Here is a 20,430-nt window from a genome sequence, read left to right as displayed (position 1 = left end):
CTCTTTCTCTCTCTGAGTTTCTTTCTCTTTTCCTAGCGGGGGGTGGATGTTGAGACAGTGTCTTTCTATGGAGCCCAGACTGGCCCGGAATTCGAAGTGATCCTCCTGCCTCCACTTCCCTGGCGCTGGGCAGTTCCTTTTCTTAGTATCGCTTAGTGTTCTCTGTTTTTTCCTCCACTGAAGCATTACTTCTGAAAAGTCCTGTTCCCCAAATAAAAGGTGAATCAGAGCACCCCTCAGCATAGTTTCGAAGGTTTTAGTGCCCCTCCCCACCCCCAAAGCTATGGCACAATGCCAGTTTGTTCACTTCGAGGTAACTTGTTTCTTGCTCAAGACTGCTGATAAAGCTTTAATTTCCTCTTCTTAAACAGACCAGGTGGTGAGGTGGGAAAATCCACAGTAGTCCGGCTGACTACATGTTGAGAAATGTCTAAAATAAAATAGGCCACGTGAGTGGGGGAGGCGGGGAAACCCAGCAGGCCACTGCAGATTTAGAGAAAGGAGGTAGGTACAGTCTTGAAATGCCAGCAGGACCACAAATATGCTAAAGAAATACATTCTAGTGAGAAACATTCTATTGAGAAATGACTCAAAAGACCACAGGCTTGTATGAAAAAGTATTTTTGTATTATCCTCTGACAACCTTCAAACATACAAAATTAAAAAAAATTGCAAGCGTTAAAAACTATTTTCTAGCAATTATGCAAAACTTAAAAGAAACAGTGAATGAGCCTGGATAGATGATCGATGAATTCGGAGGGCAGAGAGATGGCTTGTGTAGGGTCTCTTTCCTGTGGGGTTTTATTAGGTCTCTTCCTCAGAGGCCTTCTGAATTGCTCTGGAGGAGTTACATGAAGAACCCACCAGAAACCTCTGAGGCAGGACCCATGTAGCTTTCCCTTTCTGAATAGAAGAAAGGCGTGAGAAACTGGCTTTTGGGGAGAGGAGCAAGATGGGAGGGTCCTATACCCTTCATCCATCCCTGGTGCCTCTGGGGCTCAGCACCTCCACTTGGGTCTTGATCCCCCTTTCTAGCATTGGTCCCAGGCCTCTAGGGTGGTGCAGGTGACTCGACCCACTCCCTTTATTTCATAAACGAGGTAACGGAAGCTCAAAGAGGTGAGAAAATAACAGGGGGCTGGTGGAGTGCTCTCCTGGCAGGCGTGAAGCCCTGGGTCCAATCTTATGACAATGCACTCCTGTAATCACAGTGCTAGAGACGTGGAAGATCGAAGGGTCATCAAGTATCAATAAATAAAAACCGTACAAGAACCACAAAGTCACCCGTTAACCGTCAGATGTCTGGCTCCCCTTCCGTGACACCTGAGAACTTCCCTCTCCCAGACTCACAGCGAGTGTGATCCAAATCTGTACAAAGAGCGTTTTAAAAATTGTGAAGTGGGACTCGAAGGCTCGTATCCCCTGTTTATTCTGAAGACCTTGAAATGCTCGCTTTTGCTCTTTAAAAACAAAAACCAAAACCTCAAAATACGGTAGGCACTGAGATTTTGCACCTTCACCCTCCACCACGCCAGTGTCCTCTCTCTGAGTCGCCTGTCGGATCCTAGAATTACTCATATGGCTTCTCCCACCCCCACTTTACTGTGGAGAGTTTTATGGATGGGCGAGAATGACCGTCTCTGAGTGGAGGAAATGGGCCGTGGCACCTGATTTGTGCGTGCACCTCCTTCTTCCCCTGTATGGCATGCCCTTCCTCCCCATGTACGGCATGCCCTTCCTCTTCCCTTTTGCCTGCCTTCAGGCTCACTCCCTGAGCCCTGCTAAACACTGCTTGACCAGCTTTTCTGTCCTTTTCTTCAATTTAATCATTTCCTAGATATAACCAGAGGACGTGGCTGCCTCTGAAAGCCCCGCTGAACACTGTTCCCGGGGAAACATAACACCCTTAGTGCATTAGTGGAAAGGGGATGAGCAGCGCATGCTCATGACCCATGTAAACAAGATGGATTCCCCAAACTGGGGATCTGCAGAGAGAAGGCAAGAACCGTGAGGGCTCTACAGTTCCCTAGTCCGTCCCTCACAGACACCTGCAGGCCACCAGGGATCGATCGAGTCAGGCTGTGAAGAGAACCCTGTAGGTGCTCAGCTCGAGCTAATGAATTGCTTCTGGAATCATCTCATAATGTAGCCATCCCCTGTGTCAGCATCAGAGTCTGAGGTGTCCGTTTTTTCAGATGACTCGTCCTCAGTCCACAGGCTCTGGGAAGAGAAGCCGGGATGGGGCAGTTGTGTCCCGTCCCCACCGGCCATCAGGAGGCCTGACTCTGTCCTGTGGGGACCCTCGTCTAGGGGGACCATGTCTTCTGCAAGAGATAGCACCTCTGAGGCTTCTTCGGAGTCATCGTGGAGAGCTCTCAAAAACACAGAGTTTAAGTTTACATTGAAGATAACTTTGTCCTCCGGCCCATTCACGGAGCTGCTGTCATCCCCGGGGAAGGAGTCCTGGAGCATACTCTCTCTCCTCTCATAGGGGCCACTCGGGTCTTCTGAAGGCCTGAGGCCCGGCCACACTGCAGCCTCTGTGCAGAGCTCTGGCTCAGCCCCAGCCTCTGCTGCAGCTGCGTCAGATTCCTCAGCAGCGGAGTCTTCCTCCAGGTGGGACTCCTGGGGGTTGGCTGAGGAGTCAGAGGCCTGGTTCAGAAGCTTGCCCATCAGTCCGTGCATGGTGTAACCAGTGGCACTTGCTTTGGGGACTTCATCATCGCTGTCACTTTCGTCTCCATAATCGTAATTCCACACTTTCTTCTTTTTGTTCGTAGGAATGACCTCCACCTTGTCGACCGCCTCTGAGGGTGGCAGTTCAGGGAATATCCACGATAAAAAGTTATGGAAATTCTAGGGAGAGAAAGAGGGAGAGAGGGAGGGAGGATGGAAGGAGGGAGGGGGAGAGAGAGAAAGTCTTTCACTCGTATTAGCTCTTTGACATAAAACTTAGTATGCCCTGTGAGGCGATGTGGATGTGCTCACATTAATAACAGATGGTTGTGTGGCACTTGCCAGTTGCCGGGCACTGCTCCTGTATTTCCAAAGCCAAGGATGCTAAGGTCCTCCATATAAAATGTCACAGCATTTGCATGCCATCTCTGCACTCCCTCTGGTACACTTTCAATCGTTCTAGATTGTTTACAGAACTCAGTACAACACAAATGCTGTGTGAATAGAACACTTCATCACTTAGAAAACACCGCCAAGGAAGAGTTCATTTAGATGCATTTCGATGCCCTGTCTATGGCTGCATGAAGCCCGTGGACGCAAGCCATTTTCTAAGTCCCTTTGCCTTCCCAAGTGCTCTATGAAGCAGGCCTCTCTCTCTCTCTCTCTCTCTCTCTCTCTCTCTCTCTCTGTGTCTCTCTCTGTGTCTTTCTCTCTCTCTCTCTCTCTCTCTCTCTCTCTCTCTCTCTCTCTCTGTGTCTTTGTCTCTCTCTCTCTGTCTCTCTCTCTCTCTCTCTCTGTCTCTCTCTCTCTGTCTCTCTCTGTCTTTGTCTCTCTGTCTCTGTCTCTGTCTCTCTGTGAGTGTGTGCTGGCTGGGAATTGAATTCAGGGCCCTTTGCCTGCTAAGCATACTCCATGCCTCGGGATTCCACACCCAGGCTCTAGACTTATTATGCATTTAGCTGTGTGTGGCATGAGGTGGAGAGGGATCCCATATAATCCCTCTAGTACAGACAACCCCGTCACCAGCCACGGTTACCCCACCAGACTGTACAGCCACTGTTACACATCAGGCGTCTAATGCCTGGACCCGTGTTTCTGGGCTTCTCCTTTGACAGTTAACCTTTTCAGTAAGACTGGATCCTTTCCTATGTGATGGGCATGCATGTTATTAGATTTACTCCTTAAATTAAAAAAAGTAATTCGCTGCTTCTGTAATTGTATGGATTTTGGGGCTACTGAAAATCCATTCCTATAAATATGAAAACCAGGCAAATAACCTATGCCACTAGTAATCTGGACTAATCTTGTGAGCATTGGTGCTTTGGAAGGTGGCAAGAGAGAATTCTGGGAGAGCTGGCTCTGTGTGTGTGTGTGTGTATATGTATGTGTGTGTGTGTGTGTGTGTGTGTGTGTGTGTGTGTGTGTGTGTGTGTTTTCTTGATCTAGGCATAAATTACATGGTTGTTTGGGTTGGGGAAAATTCAGTGGGCTTTACACAGTGGTGTGTGCACTTAATTTCTTGGAGGCTGGAAACAGCTTCATTCTTATTCTCTGATTAAACACAGCCACTTTAAGTATACAGTGGCTTTGTCAAACCTTTTGGTTTTAGTCTCCCTGTCTAGCCTTGCTGGACCAGTACTCACAATGTAGGGCAGATTACTGACATACAAATTTAGCTTCAGAGTAATGTAAACTTTTGAGCTTAATAGTCTCATTTATAAATTATCACTGTCTGCCCTACACTTCAAACTAAGGCCCATGGGCGGGGCTTTTGTTTGCCTTGTTCCACACACGAACACTTGGAATACAACATCATTCAGTAGAGCGTCAACAAGGATTTGTCAAATTCAAAACAGTAACCATTTAAAATTTTTACTAGCATGTTCAAGACTCTGAGTTTGATTCCTCCATCTGGCAAAATGAGCTTTCTGGTAAAAATGCATCTGCAAACACACTAGGCCTAGAGTGTCATATTTTCCTATTTCCAGAGGATTTGCTTAATGGAGAGTGACAGCAGACAGACCCAAGGTAACGCTAGAACCAAGTGACTAGAACTATGAGCTGTGGAGAGGCAGTGGCTGCCGGAGAACAGAATAAGGCAGATGAGCTACATCAGGAGAAAACACGGGGTTTCTACTTGAAATGTTACAAAAAATGCAAAAGGGGGGGGGGATATGATAGGAGAAATAAGTGGTCGGAAAGGCAGTTGAGTGGAAACATAGGAGGTTTAGAAAGACGGAGAGGGAGAGGAAGAGAGAGTAGGTAGAAAACACAGAAAAGAGCAAAGAAGGGAGAGAAAGGGAGGGGAGAATGGGTAGAAAACACAGAAAACAGGAAATGCCCAAACGCATTTGAGACTTGCAGGGATAACAAAGAATCTAGACTGACCAAGATGACTGATGCTTTCGGAAAATGAGACTCTTTCCTGCAAGCATGTGACATCTATAATAAAAATTATTAAGTTAAAATAAGAAAAAAGATAGAAAAACTACATACCAAGACTTTGGGGAAATTGTTTTTTAAGCATATATAACCAATCCGTTTCAGCATGATGGTGATTATGAAGACCACCATTATCAGACACCCAATAATTATTCCTACTTTGGCAAAGTCTGACGATCCTGTTGATGAAAAGATATATGACTTTATTCAAAAGAAATTCAATGCATGGTCACATTGGTCTGGTGTCAGAAGTTAACGCAGGGGAAGCAAAAGTTTGAAAAAAAAATTATATTGCTAAATACCAAAGAATGGAAGCTAATCTAAGTGGACATATTAAACTTTGAAGATCAAAACTGGGCAGAAACAGATGGGCAGTGGTGGCCCACGCCTTTAATCCCAGCACTCAGAGGCAGAGGCAGGTGGATCTCTCTGAGTTCGAGGCCAGCCTGGTCTACAGAGTGAGATCCAGGACAGGCACCAAAACTACACAGAGAAACCCTGTCTCAAAAAACCAAAAGAAAAGAAAAGAAACAAAACAAAACAAAACAACTGGGCAGAACTAGAAACCTTCGTTCTCTGTCACATCTCAAATGCCTGTGCATGCTCATCCCTATGGCCCCTGCTGGAAGAGTTGGAGGATGGAACACCAGTCTGGAAAACCAACTGGGCCATTTGGAGGCTCAGCCTCGACCACAGCAGGAACCCAAACGCCGCACTTGCTTTGCCTGTGAAGAGCTTCCCTTAACTCCTTGGCTTGCTTCCTTTTGGAAGATTTCTACCTCTGAGTTGAAAGCAGATGTTTCCCTTTAGTAAAATGGCCTGAGGTGCAGTGAGTTGCCTCATGCACAGTTCTCTTAAATTTCCAGAAAGGATCTAAATTAGCAGGAACCCTGTATCCAGAGCTTCAGGGAAAACAGACATAGAGAAAGGTACTGAAAATGGATTGCATACTTCAAGCCTTCTAAAAAGTGAATTAATGAGAGCCTTGGTGGTTAACACTGACTTCCGAACCCAGTTTCGGCCCGTGGAGAGTGAATGTGGAGCATCCCCAGGCCTAGGCTCAGAGGCACAGCTTTCAGACACACTACATCTTTACACACTTCCTAAGAAGGGAGAGCTAAACCCGAATAACCCCCAGGGGCGAGGCCTTGGCATGACATGAGGATTCTGACTCACAGATGACTCACAGGCCTACCCGACTTTCTAAAGAGTCTACAGGAGAGCAGTGCAGTCAGCTCAGAGGACACCCTACAAAGTGCAGTCAGCTCAGAGGACACCCCACAAAGCGCATCGTGCAAACAGCAGTCAGCAGCAAGCCAGAGCAACGCTTCCCACAGGGCGGTTTGTCATCTGTCTCAGACGTCTTCGTCACTGGAAGATCTTGTGTTTGGTTTTAGCTTAGTGGTAACACAAAATAAATCTCTCTCGGGTGGTGGCCGATTACTCGGGTATCATTTGTAGATCTGCTTCCTAAGAGAGGGTTGGATCAGCTCCTTCTGGGAAGCGGAGGCCAGATTTGTATCTTCAAATCTCGGCCTTGGATGTGTCTTGTCTTTCCGCAAGGACGGTGATTTAAGACTGCTGTTCTCTGCAGTGGACCGATGATGGCTAACGCTTCTCGGAGCTCCTCCCCGCTGGTCTCTCTGGATGAGAACCACTCAGACTATTGCAATGACTGCCAGGGAGCCGCCTGGATCCCTCACTTGGTGGTATACCATTGCTCCCCCTACATCCTAAGTTAGATCTGCTCCTAATGACTTGTCAAGACCTACATCATCTGGAGTCTCCCACCCTCTCTGACCTAAACCGGGCGGGTACTGTTCCTCCTTTGCTCACTTCACCGCAAGTCAGCGCTGCTCCAGGCGCTTAGCACTCGCTGGACCCATTTTCCGGAATTCCCTCCTTGCTATGTCTCTGAGACGCATTTGCTTTGCTCCTATGGTCTTGCCTACAGAAGCAAGGTGGCAAAGCCCAGCTCAACTCAGATTGGCGTACAATTCCGATGCTAGACATCCAAAATGAGTTTCACTGGAATCAAGGTCACGGTGTTTGTGGGATGGCATCAGAGGGATGAGCATGCACATTTCTGTGCCTTTTTCTGCTTTGGAGAGCCCCTCCTTCATTCTCCTCAGAGCCAGCTGACAGGTGACTCCCAGTCTCTCACTGTCCTCTGTCTCCTTTCCTTGTAAGGTCCTCTGTGTCCCCAGGAGGCCCACATGGGTGGCCTGGGATAATCTATCTCCATTCTGAATTTATTAGGAACCACCAAGCCTCTTTGGCCACAGGAGGAAGCATGTTGACATATCTAGGGTCAAGATACAGATATCTTTATATGACTGTTCCTCTGCCCACCACACCTCCCTTGGGCCCTCATCCAAGAAGTACTCCCTTTAGCCATTGGTGGCGGATGCTGTCGGTGTCCCACCCACACCCCTTTACCCATCAGCGAGCCATGGATGCTTTCGCTGCATGCTAACAGCTAAGTGTGAGTTGCTTCCAAAGGACTTGACCTTGGCCAAGGCAAAGTTGCTCCCACCTGGAGATCACACCACCCAGAACGACTCACCACCCCCGTGACGGAGGGTGTGACAAGTTCCCGAGAAGCCCTTGGGATCGGGCTGCTGAGCCAAGGGCACCCATGCTGAGGGCACCTACAAGTTCTTGCTGGTCTACACTTGCTCCCGCATCTGAGGTTGGCCCACCTCCACACAAATCACAATTGAACAGGAATTGAAGGGGATGTGTGCCAAGATGGCCATATTTAAAATAGTGGCTGCCCACCCCTCCCCAGACACTCCCTCACCTACTGTCTTGCTTTCCCTGCCCCCCACCCCGCCATGGTTCTTACTGTCATTTTATTTCTATCTTTTAATCTCAAGATTTTGCCTCCTTCTGTGGTGGGAGTCCCACAATGTCGGAGATTGCGATTTCTGCCACTGCTGTGTTTGTCAAGTGACTAGATCCTCAGGGTTTGCTAAGAGACCACCGATGAATTTAGGAATCAACAAGGGGTTGACGTCTCACCATATCTCTGGGCTAAAATCCTCCGGTGGCTGTTACCCTAAGAGTAAGCCCTGGTCTCAGCCGTCCATCAAGCTGCATCCGCTGGACCACTGGTTTTGCTGGTTGAGAGCAGCTCAGATGGCAGCTGGTCAGTGGGAGGGGTCATATTATCTGAATCTGTGTGATTGCTGAGGGCCAGACAAGAAAACACACCTGTCTGGATAGTTGTGGTTCCTTGCCCTTTAACTGTCTCAGTTAATGACAGAAGGGAGGCCGAAGACACATAACATGATGTCTTAACACCGGATGATGGTGGGATGGCCCCACAGCATGCTATTGCAAGCCCATGTCTTAGCAGGTGGAGCATGGTGGGGTGAGGGAGAGTAGGTCAGCCTCCAGAGAATGGCCAGCTGCTGAGTTAGCAACTCATCACAGTAAACCTTCCTCTGCAGTTCTGCTAACTTGAATTTATTTTTTATTTTGTGCGTGTGTGTGTGTGCGTGTGTGTGTGCGTGTGTGTGTGTGTGTGTGTGTGTATGTGTGTATGTGTGTGTGTGTGTGTGTGTGTGTGTGTGTGCGCGCATGCACATGCCACAGTGTGCTTGTGGAGGTTACAAGACAACCTTCTGGAGTTCATTCTTTTCTCCCACTGTGTGTGCTCTGGGGATCAGACGTGGCAGCAAGCACCTTTCCCTACTGAGCCATTTCATCGACCCTAACTTGAATTATTATTGCTTGTGAGAGTTTTTATCTGTATATAAGATCATGATGTTTTATGTACAAGTATATATACGTATGCATATGTTCAAATACACCTCTCTCTCTCTCCCTCCTGTTCCCGGTTCTAGGCACAGGGCTTCAAACCTCCTGAAATTCCCTTAGTAAAAGCTGCTGTTTTTAACAGGCACCACTTGGGGTCTGCTACGGCTGCAAAGTCTCCTGTGCAGTTAGTGCCCACTGAGAAGGTACAGGGAGGTGGAGTGTTTAGGAAGTGCTTGGGTCACCAGGCTCTGCCCTCATGTATGGAGTCATTATGGGAATGGGTGAGATGCTGCCGATGTGACTTTGGCATAAAACAGCTTGCTACTTCCCCTCCATGGCATGTGACTTCTCCTACAATGCTATGACTCAGAAAGGAAGCCTTCCCAGTTTGGATTTCACAGCCCATAGGATAAATTCTCTCTCTCTCTGTCTCTGTCTCTGTTTCTGTCTGTCTGTCTGTCTGTCTGTCTCTTTCTCTCTCTCTGTCTGTCCCAGATTTATTTACTTATTTTATGTATATAAGTGTTCTATCTGCATGTAGGAGTTTATGCCAGAAGAGGGCATCAGATCCCACTATAGATGGTTGTGAGCCACCGTGTGGTTGCTGGGAATTGAACTCAGGACCTCTGGAAGAGCAGCCAGTGCTTTTAACTACTGAGCCATCTCTCCACTCCCCTAAATATCCCTTCTTTATATAAAGTTATCCACTTGGGTTATTTCATTATAGCAGCAGAAAAAAGACGAAGGTAGCAACTACATCTAAGTTGATGCTAATGAAGTCACCCCTGGAGCGAGACAGCTTCAGGATGGGGGCTGATTGGTAGAGAAAGTAACCAGTGTGACAGTGCAATCCCTTCTAGTCTGGCCCTCCTTTAGGAGATTAAGTCTCATGCTGTGGCCAGTGCCTTAGACCCAGCTAAATGCCTGAACATGGGACTTGGTGTTCTTCTGGGTCAGTGAACAATATTGACGTTCAGGGAGGCTGACCGCACAGAAGAAGCCCCGTGTCCAGACCCTCCATCACTTTGTCCCATGAAGCTCTTCACTGGACTCATGTAGGACCTTGACCCTGAATAGCCAAATACATTCTGGGAGGCACATCATACAATTATTGTATCTGAGAGGAATTTTGGGGACTTCGATTTTATAGCCAAGTTGGGCAGGAGCCCATGTGGCCTGAAGACCTTGAACTTGTGGCTGGCATCTGAAGTGGGGGATGTCCTGTGGAAATAGGTCCTTATCCTGCCTGCTCTGCTCTGACTGGGTAATGGGTCAGAAATGGACTGAAGTATTGGCTATGGTGGAGTTAAGAGGCCTGGTGTCAGACACGAATATGCTGACTTGTTTGGGGTGGATGTTGATAGATTTGTCGGACCTGTATGCTACAGAGACTGGAATACAACTCAAGGTAAAGGTTGGCCTTTCGCCTTTAATATCAGTCTGTGCATCCTTTGGCTTGGAGGAGGTCAGTGAGACCATGAAGTCACCCTGCTATCAGACCTCTCTAGAGCCAGGCTGTGCAGCTTGCTGGATCCCCCAAGTAGCTAAGTCAGTTGTAACAGTTACTTTGGCAACATTATAGCAGTCTGCCCGAGAGAAGAAATGACAAGATTTGCTTTGGCTCAAGGTTTCAGAGAGTTTGTCCATCCTGGCAGGGAAGGAGGGGCAGAGGAGCTCGGCTTGATGGCAGGAGTGTGCACGGGAAGCCACTCAAGGGGTGGATGAGAAACAGAACACGCCACACAGCAGGAACCAGGGGTGGGTATGGCCTTCAAAGGTTAGATCCAACCCCCCAAAGTTTCCAGAAAGACTCAAAATAGTGCCATCAGCTGGAGGTCAAGAGCTCCAATTATGTGCCCATCTGTGGGGGACATTTACGGTTCAAACCATCTCTCCATTCCCTTGCAAATACAATCTTCATTTTACTCTGATGCATGACAATGTTTAGGAGGCTGTCTTCGGGGCTCAGGGATTTAGAAAGCCGTCTCTGAGGGGGCTTTTCAGAACCTTTTTCTTTTAGTGAGGTCCCTGGAGAGCTAGCGACTGTCTGAGAAAATCGGGAGGGCGCCTAAACTCAACTGCTCTTCTTTCCGTGTCTTTTCTTTTTTGAGACAGGCTCTCGCTATATAACCCAGGCTGGCTTGAAACTCCTACGCAGCACAGGGTGGCCTCTTATCATCCTGCCTCACCTCCCGAAGGCTGAGTGCTCCACCACACCTGTGCTCCCTGCCGGTGCTCCCTTGTTCTGGCCACTCGGCTTCTCAGATAAAGAAAGGTTGGGGTGTTTCAGGGTCTGTGAGAGAAAGGCTTCTTGGCTTCACCAGGGGCTGTCTCCTCTCTGTTCAGAAGGCTCCTGCCCTCTACATGCTTAGCCAGTATTCTTAGGACTCACACCCAAGGCCCCAGTTCCCATCCTGCACCTTCCCAGGCTTTTAATGCCAGGACTTCAAGCAACTTCGAGTCTTCTAGCACTACACACAAACAATGGCCAAAGGGTACACAGTGCTTGATTTAACCCAGATTTCCTAAACGAAAGTGCCAGGGATCTGACCTTCTCAGGCAGATATTTGGTTATTCTTACGGCAGGACAGACATTAGAGACGGACCAGTAGGAACAGCTCCGTGACATGCATTTATTGGAAGAAGTAGCATACTAGAACTTGAGCTTCTTTTTTTCTTTCATTCAGCAGATTTTCCATCAAAATAAAAGTGCAAATTTTAAAAACCTAACCATACCTGATTCCTGGTCAGGCTGAAGGAGGGTGCATTTAAGGGGAGACGTTAGAGGGGCTTCCAGGTCTTTACTGGGGTTCTCAGCTTCAAAATAAACAGATACACAGTAGTTTGTCTTTGGAAGTAAGTCCCGAAGGACATAGGTGAAGTTCCCAGTGGCATTATTCATTTTGGGCTTGTGCTGTAAAAAGAAACATAGACACACACAGACGGACACACACAGAGACAGACACAGACAGACACACAGACACAGACAGACACACACACATACAGAGAGAGAGAGGGAGAGAGAGATCAGTTGAGACCTTGGTGAGAAGTGAGGCCCAAAGGCTCCATTTTCAAATCATAAACAGGTTTGAAAACATCATAGAATTAACTAGTGAAAAGGGTTATAAATCTCTAGAAGCAAGCAATTTATCACCAAACCACATGTTTATACATATGCACATATTTCAAAACCATGACATCTGGCCTATCAGCTCCATTTTATGGATGAGAAGAAAAAGTCCTAAAGGGAATGAAGGTTTCCATGACGTCATTTCTACTATATCATGGTGTTTCCTCAGCCCCACCTCTACCCTAAACAGTAACTTGGTAAAAACGTCTTATTTTACAGTATCTCAAGTGCATTCTCTGCAGCAATTCCTAACGTTGGGACTTCTAGCCATACAAGGCTTTGGTAAGACCGTGTCTACCAGCTTCTCTTTGAGGAGGGGGCCACTAATCAAACAGGCAGACGCTCAACAAACCACAAGCTCATGCATGGAGGGAAGTAACGGAGAAGGGAAGTGGGACAGGGTGGAGATGGGGCAGCAGCAAGGCTGGCGCCTCCCAGAGGAAGGGTGTGAAGTCGGCTCCCAGCAGCCTGAGCATGCCTATGACGGACGGTACCTGGCGGTTTCACCAGCACAGGCTCCCGCCAAGCAGGTGACCTCTTCTGTTTGGACACGGTTGAGTGTGCCCTCCAGAGGTTCCTATGTTGAAACAGAATCCTGACTGGGGGCTGAACCCTAACTGACAATAGCGTTCGGAGGCGCGGCCTTTGGGAGGTGATGAGGACTAGTTTGGGTCATTCAAGCCGAGCCCCATGACTAAACCCTGGTGGCTCCAAAAGAAAAGTACCCCTGAACACACACATGCATACTCCCTGTTCTCTTCAGGTGATGGTCTATTAGTGGGAGGGCCATCATCAAACACCATCTCTCAACCTTAACTCCAAAAGCAAGAGTCAAAATAAACCTCCTTCTCGATAAAGCATATAGCCACAGGTATTTCCTTACAGGAACAGAAACGGACTGAGCCGCGCTCTTCTTTCTGGGTCTGTGCTGTGTGCTCCACGGTCTCTGTTCCCGGCCTCAGGCACTCTTTACTTTGCTCGGAACATTCCACTAACTCCCTAGGACATTCCACGGAGATTCCACGATCACCTTCTCTAGGACATTCTAGCTGCGCGTGGACATGCTGTCGTCACGTCTCCCACTTAGAAACTCTCCTCTCAGACTCGCCTTCTACAGCCGCTGCTGCAGAGCATTCCTTCCCTTTAAAAGAAAGGCTCGGGAGGAGACCATGCCCTGGAAGGCTTTCCTGGAGCCCATTCTAACCAGGCTCTGCCCCACGACTCACCAAAGGCGCTCTTACCAAAGGACGCTCCCTTTATCTCCAGACACGGGCCTGCAATGTCTGCCACAGTCTCCTTCTGAACGCCATATTGACATCTCACACTTAACACATCCTACCTGAGCTTCGTCCAGGGTCCTCGTATTTCAGCTAATGGCAACTGTAACATGCTGTGGCTTTAACTTTTCTCTACCACACTGTAGAGTCCATTTATAAAACACATGTAGCACTGGAAGATGACATCACCAACAACTGGTCCAGGCTACTCCCACCTGTTGCCTGGGTTACACCAATGGCCTTTTTTTATTTCACAATTGAATTTGATTTAAAGGCCGATTTTCTTTAATAAAGAAGAGGCCTGCTGTCTATAGCTTTCATCCTACAGTGCTGTTATTATCCTGGTAAACACACCTCATTTCTGAAATAGTCTAAAATGCTGCAATTCATGGTTTGAACATGAAGAAGCGTGGCTGAAATGTGACAGTAGATGATACAAGTCCTCTCCCCTTTTCTTACCCCCTCCCCATCTCTCTCTCTCTCTCTCTGCAATGCTGAGTGTTGGACATGACAGAAGACACTGAGCTACCTCCTCTAAGGCAGCCCTTCCCTGACTTTACACAGTTCTTGAAAAGATGGACACAGCCAGCTCGGCACTGTTTTGATCTGAACACGAGGATCCACTTACCATCTTAATGCTTTTCCCCGCCTGCTCTTTGATGACAAGTGGTGTGTAACCTAGTATTTTCCATATGCTCTCCCCGTATATCTTCGGAGTCACAGGTGGAAGTTTCACTATCACATTTATGTGATCCGTAAAGCCCACAACCTCGAACTCTGGCGGCTCAACTGTAACTGTGCGGGAAATAGAATGAGAAATGAGTACGAGTCAGTGCTTAGATATGTAACGATAGCTTCTCATGTTGTCGGACACAATGCCATTTCTTCTAAAGACAGGCTAATTCTGTCTGAATGGGCTTCTAATTCTGGCTGTAGAGCATTGCTTGGATTTACTCGTGAAAAACAGAATAAAAAAGTGATTCATTATGGCACATTGTAGACAGATTTGAGATGGAGGGCAACAGTGTCCCAATTCTCAAGCTGTATTCTAGATACAAAATTTAAAATGATTTGTTTTCATAATTCAACATGAATATAATAATAACAACATACAATTATAGAAAATACAGGTGGGAATTTTCTTTGAGTATAATCAGTTTTTCTACAATGTATGTATATAAATATATATGTACTCACAAGTATTAACTGGGGTATAAATAAATGGCTATACATGCATATGCATGCTTACAAACACACACACTGAAATTAAGTCCTTCTAACCCACAATTTTTTTTTTTATAATTTCACTTTACTTAAAACAAACAAACAAAACAACCCAGAGTTTTCCTACACAGCCCAGGATGGCCTTGAACTCACAATTCCCTCCCTCTGGTTCTTCAGTACTGAGGTTACAAGCATGAGCCACCATGCCTGGCTCACCTAATTATATTTCATACACATTTTAATACCTATTTATCTACCCCAAAGGTTAGAAAACCATGTCTCGTGGGTTAGACTTTGGCACGACCTGCAATTTCAGATTTTTTTCTTTTGGATGATTTTGTTGTCTTTTAGGGATCTTAAAGGAAAACACGAAGAACAACCCAAGGCAGAGACTGTATGTGGCCTGCAAAGTCTAAAGTTTTCTTCTCTGGCCTTTATGGGGTATCACTGACCCCCAGCTCACCTTATAACTTTCCAGGTTGAATGTAAATCCTTGTGTTCTAGACCCCAGCTGATTCACTATTTTGAACAAATGGATTATCCTTAATATTTATGAAAAGAATCAATGTGTTATTCAGTGTTCTTGGAACTAAATCTTCGCATTTGTCCTTAGTCATTTCTCTCTCTCTGGTTTTTCTGAGAAAGGGTTTCTCTGTGTAACAGCTCTGGCTGTCTTGAAACTCACTTTGTAGACCAGGCTGGCCTCAATTCACAGAGATCCACCTGCCTCTGCTTCCTGAGTGATGGGATTACAGATGTGTGCCACCACTGCCTGGCTTTTTTTCCTTTTAAACGTTTGGGGGTTTTCTTTTTTGTTTGTTTGTTTTAATTTTAAATGATGTGTATGTGTGCATGTTTGTGGGGAATGTGCACACAAGTGCAGTTGCCTGCAGAGGCCGGAAGAGGGCAGCAGATCCCTGAAGCTGGAGTTAGAGGTGGTTGTGAGCCACCCTGTGGATGCTGGGAACTGAAGTCAGCAGCTCTGCAGAACACTATCGTACTCTTAACTGAAGAGCCATTGCTCCAATCCTCTCGGTCATTTCTTTATAACAAATTATTAAGGAGGAATTCTTGGTTAGAGTGGTCACATGTTAAGGCTTTTTATTCTATTTATTCTCTCCATATTTGATAGAAATAAATACATCTACTATTTTAAGGTGTTTTTTTTTTAAAGTTTTTATTTTATTTGTGTGTGGGCACATGTATCACAGCACATGTGTAGAGGTCAGAGGACAACTTTTGGGAGTCAGCTTGCTCTCTACCATGTGGGCTCCAGAGATTGAACAGGTCGGTGACAAGTGCCCTTACTCACTGAGCCGTCTTGCTGGCTTTTGTCACTTTATGTACACACACACACACACATATATATATGTATATGTATACACACACACATGTTCAGAAGAATGGTGTCAAAACATGGTGTCTGTGTTGTTTTTCTAATCCTGGGGGTTTTGTTTGTTTGTTTGACACAGGGTCTTACTATGTAGCCTCGGCTGGCTTCCTACGTTCTATGTAGCCCTGGCTGACCTCAAACCTGCAGTAATCCTCCTGTCTCAGGCTCACCAGTGCTGGGATTACAGGGGTGTGTGCACCACCACACCTGGTGATCTTAGGTTTTAGTATCTTTTTCATCTTTATCGTTTCAATCAAGAAAAACACCCATTACTTTAATACATATTCCTTATCATGATCTATACATGGTTCTTCAATTTCTTTTCTGTGAGTGTATGCACAGATAGGAAGGTCGATCCAAAGACTGCATACCACTGCAGTGACCTCGGAAGATCTGAGCCACGGGTCATGGTTCAGCCACCGTTACCACTTTGCCAAGTATGTGTGCGTGCACACACCTGTGAAGGCAACACAGATCCCACCTTAGGGGAGGGCCACCATCTCAGACCACCTGCTGTCCTCAGTTCCAGGAAGGACTTCAGGAAAGTGCCATGACAACTCGAACAGACACAGGGCAGTTTGCTCCTGCAGACATTCTGTCTGTGGTTTACGGCCTTTGAAGATGTCCAGATACCCAATCCCAAGATGCCAACTCCAGGCTTGCGAGTTTTCTCTATAAAAACTCTCCACACCTGGGCCTGTGGCCACCGCCGCATTTCCTTTCTGCCTGGTGGTGGCCCGGGTTGGACCTGACAATAAAAGGACCCTTATGTACTTGCACAGGAAACCAGCTCCTTGGTGGTCTCGAGGGGGGGTGTGTTCTCGAAACGGGTACAACACGCCTACTTGGTCTGTAACAGCGTGCTTAAACCAAATCATTACCTTGGAAACCTGTTATAAATCTAGAAATTGACAAGGTAATGGAACTGGAGCCACGAACACAAGTGCCCAGGGAGTGGCCTTCAGACACAGGGAAAGAGAGAAAGGGATCACCCAACTCCTGACTCCACTCACCTGTGAGCTGGCCCAAGGTGTTCACATACGCAGTTTTATTGGGTCTCAGACAGGTTGTGGTAGTCAGGAAGACACTGGCCTAAACTGATGTGACAGCTAAGGAAGAGCCATGCAAACCTTCCTCCCCATTTCCCATCAGGCTCCTCCCCACTTCCTGTCAGGCTCCTCCCCACTTCCTGTCAGGATGTAAAGAGAACCAGAAAACAGTGGCAATTACTGAAAACCTGCCTTATACAGGTACTGCACAATAATGTGAGAAGTCCGGGTTATGGACCCACTTTTCAGATTGCAAAGCTGAGGCTCTGAGCAACCAAATGACCACACAAGGTAGGGCCAGAAGTCAGCCCCGCTCTCACGCCAAACCCCTTTGCCAACCTTCCTCTTTTGTGTCAAACCACTGATGACATTGAGAGACACAGAGACCCACTCACTGTCTGTGGCTAAGATGGAGTCTCCACAATGGCTCTTCCCAGAGTCTCTTCTGTAAATCTCAATGATGGGAACATAGTTCTCATTCATGTCACCCCACTCATCGGTCACGTCACAAGATGATTCCGTGATGTTTGTACAGTTCTCCAAAACCTTCAGAGCTTCTGGTTTGCTTTGGGGGGTGGGGGAGACATGAAAAAGGAAAGCTGAGCATATGTGGTCTGAGAGGCCATTTTTGGGCACCTCGTTCTTTTCCCTTAGGGCTCTGCCCACATGTCCCACGCTTACATTATTTTAAAACTGAACATGGTAAACTCTCCTGTCCCCACACTTTTAATCTCTTCTGGATTTTTCCCCCTAAGGGTTCATTTCCATTGCTACATTATAGCTTTATTTGTTTAGTGATGTTCCCAGCTTCTTTCTGAAGACCTGGGCCTAGAGGGAAGGGTTTTGGTTCCATGGATGCTCAGTCTTGAGTCAGAACTGTGTTAGTTCAGGGACAACATGGACATCGGATCCACCAAGCTTGAGGAAGAAAGAGAAAGAGCCGGGTAGCTTTGACTGCCAGTGTTAACACTGGCAGGGAAGAGAACCTAGGGTCGAAGAACTATCTGGATCGAGTTTGCCTGTGGACATGTCTGTAGATGACTGTCTTGATCGTGAATTGAGGCTGGAAGCCCCACCCTGAAGGTGGGTGGCCCTGCTTCCTGGGCTGGGTGCTGAACTGCGTGAGTAGAGTTCACGGAGCAAGCTAGCTGGGGGTTAGAGTAAATGACCCTGGCAAGCAAGAACCCACGCATTGGTTCTCTGTCTGCTCAGGACGGTGATGAGATGCTTGAAGTCCCTGCCTTGACTTCCCTCAACAATGGACTGTAACCTGGAATTGTAATCCAAATAAATCCCTTTCTTCCCCAAGTTCCTTTCAGCCAGGGTATTTTATCACAGGAACAGAAATGAAACTAGAATGGGTGGGTTACGACATGTGTGATCAACAAGCAGATAAAAACCAAGACTCGGCAGGAGAAAGGGAAATTCACAAGAGACCTTGCTCTCTCCTGGCCAGTTTAACAGCTGGAAGGCAGATACAGAAACAGGAAAAGGATATGTTGGGCCAGGGGACAGTGCTTACACATATACACGCTCTCTCTCCAAAGAGCTACTTGGTCAAAGCAAGGATGTAGGAAAGTGGCCACTGAATGTGAGAACAAGAGGGCCAAGGTAGTCTCCATCAGTTCCATCTTTTCCCCTTGTAGCCACCCTTAAGCAGAGACAAAAACTCTGGGCTAAATATTAAGCTGGTCAGTGACCAAATGACTTTGGACCCAAGCTTGTCCACCAGGGCTTTCTGGAGTCTAACTTGTCTCCATGAGTAAAGAAACATGGACGTAAACCATCAATTTGGTCAACAGACCTTTGAGCCCCATGGGAAGTGAGACCTTTCAACGTCAGAGAGACTGAAGAGGGATCACCGTGAAAAGTGTAAACTGCAAGAGTCTGGCTTTGGTTATGAACACAAGCTTTGCCCCCATATAGCTTGGGGTTATTAAAGAATTCAAATTAATTAAGAAAGGATCGGTGTTTTGAATCTGGCCTTTTTTTTTTTTTTAATTTATTTATTTATTATGTATACAGTGTTCTGCCTGCGTGTATGCCTGCACACCAGAAGAGGGCACCAGATCTCATTACAGATGGTTGTGAGCCACCATGTGGTTGCTGGGAATTGAACTCAGGACCTTTGGGAGAGTAGCCAGTGCTCTTAACCTCTGAGCCATCTCTCCAGCCCTTGAATCTGGCCTTTTAAGGTCCTGAATTTTAAAAAAAATCCAAGACAGAGAGTCGGGGAGACGACTGAGTCAGTGAAGTGCCGTCCGGCAAGCTTGAGGACCTGAGTTCAATCGCCAGCATCACACGGAAAGAAGGTCATGGAGGCAGCACCTGTAATCCTTGGCCTGGGGAGACAGAGACTGTAGGATCCTCGGGACTTGCTGGCCAGCCAACCTACCAAAATCCTCAAGCCCAGTGAGAGAGGCTGTCTCACAAACCAAGGAAGAGAGTGAGTGAGAGGCAGAGAGCTAACATCAACCTCTGCCCTCAGCAACCACAGGCACACGCACCCCTTCCCCCACACACTCATACAAATTAACTTAAAAAAATCTGGGACAGGAAGTATGTATATTGAGGGGAGAAATCGCGTAATAGAAAGAAAGAGAACATGTTCAGGAAGAGAAGAAAATGAAATGTCAACCAACCTCATGATTGTGTACTGAAAGGTATAGTGAGTTGGTGGAATGGATTTGTTTTTTAATTCCCATGATAAAACTAGCCGGAAGTTTCGTAATGTCAGGTTTAGAGTGCAGGATTCATCTGGAGACTCTGGAGGGAAGAGGAGATGACAAGAAAAAAAAAAAATGAAATTTGGAACTCAGGATTGCTCTCCTGCTTAGGAGCTCAGACCTAGAGTCCCGCAGAGAAGCCCCTGTGGAAGCCTCCTGGCATCGGGAAAGTGCAGGAAGTCTACTGGACACGGGAACTGAAGCAATTCAGTTGATTGTGACAGTGTTGTCAGAGCAGGAGGGCTCACCAACACGGACTCAGCCCCCTAAACGGACTGGGACGAAGGCTTCTCCAGCTCAGCAACTGCACGGTCTGGGGACCCCAAATCACCAAGCTCATTCTGGACCAAGGGTGGGCTTCCACACTCCCTCCCTCCCTCTCCCTCTCTCTATCTTTCTATCTCTCTCCATCCCTTCCTTTCTCCAACTCAATTCCCCATTGAACTTTTATTCCCCTGGTCACAAAAACAGAGGAGGAATTTTAGTTTAAAAAACTTATTTTCCTTTATCTGAAACCAATATGTAGAAGACTTGAAATTAAAGAGAAATTATGTCTGGATTATATTTCGTTTCTTCATTCTTTTAATAACAAGAGATGAAAAACTTCAGTGTCCCTGTAAGAGGTCTTCTTAATGACCTCTAGTGTTTCTTTTTTTTTTTTTCTTTTATGATAGTTTTAGGAGACAAATAATGACAACTGCAGTTAGACAATCTTAGCTCCTCTTAGGGACAAAGGATTCCAATAAAC

The 20,430-nt window shown here is 46.8% G+C and overlaps 1 protein-coding gene across 5 annotated transcripts in view; it reads right to left on the bottom strand.

The window, feature by feature from the left end:
* Positions 1-605: 605 nt before the first annotated feature.
* The window catches only part of Ifnar2 (interferon alpha and beta receptor subunit 2), a 39,046-nt gene continuing 19,221 nt past the window's right edge, over positions 606-20,430 (bottom strand). For all 5 annotated transcript variants that reach the window (XM_052741159.1, XM_052741158.1, XM_052741160.1 and 2 more), the window contains 6 exons: positions 19,599-19,722; positions 17,352-17,521; positions 13,919-14,085; positions 11,620-11,797; positions 5,173-5,297; positions 606-2,856 (listed from right to left, as the gene is read on the bottom strand). In XM_052741159.1, coding sequence (XP_052597119.1) covers positions 2,134-2,856; positions 5,173-5,297; positions 11,620-11,797; positions 13,919-14,085; positions 17,352-17,521; positions 19,599-19,722 — 1,487 coding nt within the window. In that variant the 3' untranslated portion in view covers positions 606-2,133. The remainder of the gene's footprint in view (positions 2,857-5,172; positions 5,298-11,619; positions 11,798-13,918; positions 14,086-17,351; positions 17,522-19,598; positions 19,723-20,430) is intronic.

Source organism: Peromyscus californicus, unplaced genomic scaffold (assembly GCF_007827085.1).
Source record: "Peromyscus californicus insignis strain IS unplaced genomic scaffold, ASM782708v3 Scaffold_16__1_contigs__length_79575227, whole genome shotgun sequence".
Lineage (NCBI taxonomy): Eukaryota > Metazoa > Chordata > Mammalia > Rodentia > Cricetidae > Peromyscus > Peromyscus californicus.
The sequence above is the reverse complement of the archived record's forward strand: the minus strand, read 5'-3'. Positions and strand labels throughout refer to the sequence as shown.